The sequence below is a fragment of the Akebia trifoliata genome, chromosome 15 (genome assembly GCF_017979445.1).
Source record: "Akebia trifoliata isolate Shusen 1 chromosome 15, ASM1797944v1, whole genome shotgun sequence".
Lineage (NCBI taxonomy): Eukaryota > Viridiplantae > Streptophyta > Magnoliopsida > Ranunculales > Lardizabalaceae > Akebia > Akebia trifoliata.
Genome location: NC_141389.1, coordinates 8,029,933 through 8,038,672, shown reverse-complemented (window position 1 = coordinate 8,038,672; position 8,740 = coordinate 8,029,933). Strand labels below are relative to the sequence as shown.

At 33.9% G+C, this 8,740-nt stretch overlaps 1 protein-coding gene across 1 annotated transcript; it reads right to left on the bottom strand.

The window, feature by feature from the left end:
- Nucleotides 1-2,553: 2,553 nt before the first annotated feature.
- On the bottom strand, nt 2,554-3,897 carry LOC147384191 (UPF0481 protein At3g47200-like). The gene has a single exon (XM_086424880.1). The coding sequence runs from the start codon at nt 3,895-3,897 to the stop codon at nt 2,554-2,556; it is 1,344 nt and encodes a 447-aa protein (XP_086281006.1).
- Nucleotides 3,898-8,740: the final 4,843 nt, after the last annotated feature.

Here is an 8,740-nt window from a genome sequence, read left to right as displayed (position 1 = left end):
GAATGAGTGTTTGATTTGAGAGGATGAGTGTAGGTTTACGTTATAGAGATGGGTTTATAGGAAATGATGGTGGTAGATTAGGGGGAGGTATGGGTTGGAGGTGTTTGATTTGATAGAATAGGGGTTAGAAAATTATGATGGTAGATTAGGGGAGGTGTAGGTTGAAGGTGTATGATTTGAGCGAATGGAGGTTTATAGGGAATAATGAGGGTAGGTTAAGGGAGGGTGTGGGTTGATATGATTTTTTAGAGAACAGGTGATGTGGGTAGTTAATTGTTTTAAAGAAAAATGATGGGATGGGTGGTTTGATGAGGGAGGTGAGACGATGTGATGACATGTGTCACCTTTTGATGATAAAAGAATGATTGGTTAATGTGGGTTGTGGTTTATAGGTTAGGGTTATGGGTTAGATATGAATTAGATATGGGTTTGGGCTTAAGGGCATTGGGCTTGGATTTTAGGAAAGGTTTTAGGTTTTAGGAATTGGTTGGGAGTTGTCTTGAAAATGGTTATGTAGGTTTGGGCTGGTTTTAGATTTTAAGTGATGTGGGATTAAGTTTAGGTTAGGGGGGGAAAGGTGAGATTGATTTTGGAGGATTGAGGGTTTATGGGCCTTAGGTGAGCTTAGGTCTTTTCGGATTTGGAAGTGGAAAGGTGGAGGGGTATAGGAGATGGTAGGCGTCCCAAGTCTCGTTTTTTAATTTAATTTAAATTTTTTTTTTTTTTTTTGAGATTTTTTGAAATCATTGGTTTGATCAAAATGCTACGTGTTGGCAAATCGAGCTTTTTAGGCCCGTCAGAGAATTTAATTGAAAATCGGGTATTTCGGGATATAAGAGCGAAGCGGCGAAGGTTGGAAAGGTGTAGGGTAGGTTAAATCTCTTTAATGGGCCTCTTAAACCATTAGAAGGTCTCAGGCGCCTCGATTCGATTAAAATGCCATATTTCGATTGATTTGAGCCTTTGAGTCCCGTTGGTAATTTTTATTGAAATGTTTGTATTTTTGGATCCTTTCGAGTAGGGGCCCATTCAAATTGGGGTGTCTACAGCTACCATATAGAAGAATGAGATATTATTGATTCTCTTAGATAAAACTTATAGCAGTCCTGATAGGGTTTTATAGAAACCAGATCATATCTATAGTATCGAAGTAATTTGTTATGTTGCATTGTAATATGATGTACTATGGTATATTATATCATATCTATTAAGATTAAGATAATATTAGATTGATTGCGTTGAGATTTATTAGGGCTGGAGTTTATCTATTGGTGTGAGTTGATTTCTATAAAACCCTATTAGGTTGCTGTAATTTTTATCTAAAAGAATCAATAATATCTCATTCTTCTATATGGTATCAAAGTGGGTAACCACAGGGATGTAGGAGACACGTTACATGTAAGGGGGACTGTAAGAGACAGTCTCACATCGCTTAAGTATCAGAGCATAGTCTTTTTTGAGAGATCGATCTAGATAGTCTCTTGTGATCATAACTTAGATATGATTTTTAAAAAAATTCAAAAAACAAGTTGTTTTCTCTAGATCATGTCCTTAAAAATGAACGGCTACTGAACTCCCAGTATTTTAAGAGTGAGATCTAATTATGTCACTGATGTGGCACTCTCTCATCCATTGAAACCTTGCAATAGGGTGCCACAAGAACTGTGTACCACAGAGGATCCGCTTCCAAACTTTAGTGAGGAGCGGATCCTCTATAGCGTTATTTTCTTGTAGTACACTTAGACAGTTAAGTGAGTTGACAAACTTAATCTATAGATTTAAAAAGTGTTATAAAATTGGAGGTTCAGTGACCGTCCATTTTCATTGTCATGGATTATGCTTAAAAAAGAACTCTAATTTTTTCAAATTTAATCCAACCCATAAGTACAAGAGATCTGAATTGTTATTTATTTTTTAAAATGATGTTTAGTGGGCTGTAGAAGAAGAGCTACAGGGCACTATTGGAAAATGGCTCTACAAAGGATCCGTTCCCACTTTAGTGGCATGGTGGAGGAGCAAACTTTTGGCCTCCATTGTTAAAACGCTAATGTAAAAGATTAAGAAATTTGTTGAACAAATCAAATAAAACAAAAATTGTAAAGTCGCTTCACTTTGCAAACCCACCAGTGTATTTGTAAAAGGTCAAGTTCAATAATCTTAATTTTTCTACAAAACCTAACTTTAAAAAATGTAAAAATAAATATAAATAAATAAAATTAAAAAAATAAAATTAAAAATAAAAATAAAATAAATTTACTTAGTGAACCCCCAAAAACAAATTTGGAGGCCTTCTCCAATTGTGGAGCTTAGGTGATTGCGTAAGTGGCCTTATGCTTGAATCGGCCCTGGGAACTATGAATTTGGTCGTCTTTAACAATCATATTCAGCTCATCATTACATAGTAAGAAAAAAGATATCTCCAAAAGAGAAAAGAAGTAACAAAGACAATCTCCTCTAAAGGAATGACATATAAAGAGTTCAATAAGATTATTTATACTCCTAAATGATACAAACAGGACAACATAATAACTTCATAAATAAAGAAAAAAAAAATTACTTCCCTAGAGAATGGATTGTGAAGTAGGTTTGAGTAACAGTTAAGCCAATAATACAAATTCCGACGAGGAAACCAAAAGCAGTCCAGGGGCGATTGAAATGAGTGTGACAAAATTCACCGCTTAATACCCTCAGTTTGTTTTTGTAATATAAATGAATGCCCCTTATAACTTTTTCGTTGGTTTGAGGCTCAAAAAACATTCCCATTCCCAATTCATTGAAGAGATTGGCCACTTCTTCATTGCTACCAAGGCAATTGAGGATTATTTCCTTAGATCGCAACTCCTTCACATCGTCAGCATGATCAATCAAAGAATCCAATAAACATATGTACCCAGTGATTTCATAGCCAATGTTGGCATCTGGGCACATCTCATAGGCAATCAAGTTAAGAAACTTGCATTTGGTTAGATCGTCTATGATCATTTGAGGAAGTGTCAACTTTTTATAAATGACCGCGTGAGTTCTAAATTCAATGTCTTTTAAACAAGTTGTACGACTTTTATCAAACTTAATTCCCACAGCTTTAAGCTCCCTTACTGGAGGGTATGAAGGTAAATTGTCAGAGTTGCGCTGGGCCGCTACTGTACGGTGTGAAGCCAAATTGTCAGAGCTGGGATTGGCCTGATTGAGACCAATGTCAAAGCAGGACCTTACGCGCCTATGACGAACTGGAGAAGTGGAACTCATGAGTAATTTGGTCCGAAGAAGGTCAAGGAGATGAAGGGGATGATCTACAAAATTGGAAACCTCCTTAGGATAACCATCATATGGATTAATATACTTATGGACAAATTTATCGATATTTTGTAAACCTTCCTTAGGATTAAAGTATCTCAACTTCATCAATGCCTCAAGAACCACATATGGGAGTTGGTTCTCAAGCAAGAACAAATCTCTCTGTATGAAAATTGCATTATAGTCACATGGCATCGACTCATTTTGTTCGTCACTTACAAAGATGTGGATGAATTGCATAACAAAGCAACCATCTAAGATCATCATCTGAGTGAATTCTTCATCTTTAATCTTAGTAATAATGGCGTCTTTGGCATAGTACTCTTTGGCATTTGCAGTCACACCTGCAACCGCTTCATAAAATTTTTTTATTTCCTCCGTATCCTTAATATCCTTAACACAAGCTTCGACAAAACTGTGAGTGTACTGAGTCTTAATTTCTTTATTGTACTTTTCATAATGGTAATAAGGACCAATCGGCAACATCTCAGGAGTAAAGCATTTCTTGTATGATTCGATCTCTCGCAGCCTTTCTTCTACCCTTTGAATTTTTGGCTTTTTTCCATTTGTAGTGTGTTCCCCTTCTGTTTGTTTTATATTCATTATATTAACCAACCATTCAGCGTTACCTACTGGGTGGCTAGTTACATTTGTGATCTCACTGCCAACAAAACACAAAAAACGGTAGATGAGGTTGCGGTACTAAAAACTAAAAAGAGTTTTGGTCCTTCATTCTTCTTTAGAAATTTTAAAAGGAGTCATTATAATATGACTCTCCAAGTGGCATACTCAATCGACTCCCTGACGTGACAAGTCCGGGAACCATAGATCTTTATGCCTTGGGATACACGATTGCACTTTCCCATAAAAAAGTGTATGTCGAGAGAACCGTGTATCCCGAGGCATACAGATCTATGGTTCTCAAACTTGTTCACGTCAGGGAGTCGACTAAGTAAAATGTCACGGTTATTTACAATGGGGCCACAAAAATGTTTTATGTCCAAGCAACCGCATTTGGTAAATCATCGTAAAAGTTTCTGTTTGCGACTTTTTGCCGGGCAAATAAGCAGGGCCTAAAATTAAAAATTAAAATATATATATATCACAAGATTTAGCAAGAAATTCATGAAGAGGGATTTAAGTAGTTTTATATTAATCTACGCACAAAAATAAATTTAAAATAGAAGAAGATGTCGACAATTTATGGGGAAAACATTAGGAGATTTTGGCTAGAGAACGATGAAGAGGGATTTAGCAATTTAGGTAATTTTATATTTACATCTCAAAAATAAAATTAAAAATTAAAAAAGATATTTATCAGGAGATTTAGGCTAAAAATTAATGAAGATGGATTTAGGGTAGTTTATATTTATCTCTCAACAAACAAAAATAAATTTAAAAAAGAAGAAGATGGCAACGATTTTAGCGGAGAAACATCGGGAGATTTTGAGTAGAGATCGATAAAGAGGGATTTAGCCATTTAGTTCATTTTATATTAACCTCTCAAAAAGAATATATATCAAGAGATTTAGGCTAGAAATCCATGAAGAGGGAAATAGGTATAATTTTATATTAATCTCTTAACACACATACACACAAAAAAAAAATAATAATAATAGAATAAGATGGCGACAATTTTTTTGGAGAAACATCACGAGATTTCGACTAGAGATCGATGAAGAGGCATTTAGCCATTTAGGTCATTTTAAATTATCCTCTCAAAAAAATAATAAAAAATAAAATTATATCAAGAGATATAGGATAGAAATCCATGAATAGGGATTTAGGTAGTTTTGTATTCACCTCCCAATGAAGAAAAACAAATTAAAATAGAAGATGACCAAGACTTTTTGGGAGAAACTTCAAGATATTTTGGCTAGATATCGATGAAGAGAGATTTAGCCCTTTAGGTCATTTTATATTTACCTCTAAAAAATAGAATTAAAGATTTATATATATATATATCAGTTGATTTAGGCTAGAAATCGATGAAGAGTGGTTTAGGTAGTTTTATATTAATCTCTCAACGCACAAAAGTAAATTCAAAATAAAAGAAGATGACCACGATTTTTTGGGAGAAACATCAGGATATTTTGTCTAGAGATTGATGAAGAGGAATTTAGCCATTTAGGTCATTTTATATTAACCTCTCAAAATAAAAAAGAAGAAAGAAAACATACAAGAGATTTAGACTAGAAATCTAGGAAGAGGGATTTAGGTAGTTTTATATTAATTTCTCAATGCACAAAGATAACTTTAAAATCAAAAAAGATGACAACGATTTTTGGGGAGAAGGAGATTTTTGCCAGAGATCGAAGAAGAGGGAGTTAGCCATTTAGGTCATTTTATATAGATACATATATATAGATTTAGGCTAAAAATCCATGAAGAGAGATTTATGTAATTTTATATTAATCTCTCAACGCACAAAAAATAAATTCAAAATAGAAGAAGGTGGCAATGTTTTTTGGGATAAACATCAGGAGATTTTGGCTAGATATTGATGAAGAGGGATTTAGCCATTTAGATCATTTTATAGTAACCTCTCAAAAATAAGATTAAAAAAAACATATCAAGAGATTTAGATTAGAAATCCATGGAGAGGGATTTTGGTAGTTTTATGTTAGTCTCTCAACACACAAGAAGAAATTAAAAATAGAATAAGATAACGACATTTTTTGGGGAGAAACATAAGGAGATTCTTACTAGAGATCAATGTAGAGGGATTCAGCCATTTAGGTCATTTTATATTAATCTCTCAAAAATAAAATTAGAATTTAAAAAAAATATATCAAAGATTTAGGCTAGAAATCCATGAATAGGGATTTCGGTAGTTTTATATTAATCTCTCAATGCAAGAAAATAATAAAAAAGAAAAAATAAAAAATCAAGGGTTAATTGATTTGGAGATGGTGGATGTTTGGTAGGAAAATCAAAGGTTTTTTATAGATTTGTGGGATAATAATCAAGGGTCTTATAAATAGATTTTGAGATGCGGACTTGACCAATTTTAAAACTATGGTCTAAATAACCCCACATCGTTTAGTTCAAAACATGGTTTCAAAACTCATCCAAGACCGAGACATATCGCCTGAGTTGTCTTGGTATCGCCCAGCAACAAGATGGATGGACAAGTTAATGTATCGGACGAGATTTAAAATTCACGTTCATTTTTCACATTGTTGAACAATACGTCTCAAACGTATCGGAAAGCTCATCCGAGACGACTCGATCTAGCTCAAGGACGAGACGAGACGTCAAAATGAGTTTTAAAATCATGGTTCAAAATGGAAAAACTTGGAAAGAGTATATATATTAAGTGAAATGGCTTACCTATTAGATGGGCTCGCCATTTCTATTATGCACTTCGTGAATCTCACTTGAGTCTTGTGAAACACCGATCGACCACCAAACCCTTATAGTGAACAAATTATTCCGTTGCTTTGTGTTATATAGCCGAACCTGATGTAGAAATTAAATATTAATCATTCCTAGTTTGGTTTCTGTCATCATGTCGTTTCCAGTGCTTACCATGAAAGAATCTTATCTTACAGATGTCATGCTGATGGCATCTGTGACTACTTTCTTCTATTTCATCCCACACTACAAATCCAAAATGTCCTTTAGGTAGGTGGAGATTTTTTATTTACTTGTACTTTTTTTTCATTTTACTTATGGCAGGTCAGAAACACTATGAAGCCAGCTTGCTCAGAGGATGTACTGAAAGGAGCTCTAAGTACTATGGCATTTGTGACAGATGTTCTCTCTGTAATGTCGACACCTTCATTCAGCGGTTAGGGACCCATCTAAAATTATATTTTAGGACTTGTCCATCTTCCTTAGTTGGTAACTTCATTAATTGGAGTTACTGATCATTAGTTGTGAAATACTTGATAATTTTATAAATTATGACTCATTGTAATTCTTTTTGTATATAAATGAATGTGATAGATAACCTCAATGTTCTTTATTTGGATTTATTTTGACCGTGGATAATAGGTATGTAAAAAAAAAATTTTAAATCAAATTTTTTTTTTTAATTTAGATATCGGTTTCTAACCACTTTAGATATCGGTTGTAACCGATGTCTAAAGTATCAGACTTAGGACATCAGTATAATAGATATCGGATTTAAAATCGATGTCTAAGGTATTTTTTTGCGTTAGTGTTTTCAGTTTTAATGCAGATTTGGAACGGTTTTAAGCATTCCAAATACTGAGCTTTGAAACGATTTTTAAATGTTCCAAATCCTGAGATCTAGAACGGCTTGTAGCCGTTTAATTTCATCAACGATGCCTCGATCAAAGACGGTCTGTCAACCGTTTCAAACTGTCTTAGGAATGGTTTATAATCGTTCCTAATTTCTATTTTTATTTTTTTTTTTATTTTTTTTTTGTAATGGGCTCAATGAGAGCTATAGCCCCCACTAGAGTTTGAAAATTTAAATTCCCCCTAGCTTTACTAAGTTAGTAAGGGTTTCACCCCTACTAAGGATCCTTGGGCTTGCTTCTTGGCATCCAAAAACATGATCTAATGCTTCGGGGTTGTGGAGAGTGAAATTCTATGAATTTTGAAAAAACATATATATTTTTCACTGTTCAATTTCATTTTTTAGTTTGGGAGTTATGTGAAAGTTCTGTAGCCGTTCATTTTAGAAACGTTGGATCTATTTCAAAAGAAATTATTTTTTAAATTATTTTTTGCATCTGAGTTTTTCGGTGGAACATAGAGGGTTGTGGTGTTGGATTTCTTATGTGGTAATCCATTTGAGCAAAACGATCCGTAGTAAGACTCAAAAGGATTTCACTAAATTTAACAGCGATGTACTTGCAGGGAGCAACCTGATGCATTTTTATTACAAAACTCCCTTCAAGCTTGTTACATAGCAAACCTTGGAATGGACCCACACCATTTTAAAATTTAAATAAATACATGTAAGACCCTGATTTCTATAGAAAGCTGCTTATTGGCACTCCAACTTTTACTTATTCCACCTCAATTAAAATAAAAATAAAAACTAAGTTAATAACTGAAAAACAGTGGGGTGCCAATAGACTCTCTCTCTCTCTCTCTCTCTCTCTCTCGGTTGGTTTAGATTTCAATTTGTTAGATTTAAAATTTTATATGAGTCTAATCCTATGAACATTTGCTGAAGTTGTTTGAATGTGTCATCGTTCTTTATAATGCTAAGGTAATAACTTGAATCAAACTTATGTAATGTTTGAATGGTGTACTTTAATCATGAATTGGGGTTTAAGAAGTTAGGGTGTAATAAGTAAAAGTTAGGGTGCCAATGGTAAACTCTCATAAAAAGTGTATAGTGCTTTATTTTGGTAAATAATCAATATCCCATGCATGTTTTGGTAAATTTACCAAAAGTAAAAGTATACCGTCACCCAGATTTGAATCTTCTCAGGAAATAAACTTAACAGATGAGGTGATGATG

What these genes read in the sequence shown, in the direction of transcription:
- LOC147384191 (XM_086424880.1), bottom strand. Translation starts at nt 3,897, where the DNA reads ATGAATATAAAACAAACAGAAGGGGAACACACTACAAATGGAAAAAAG.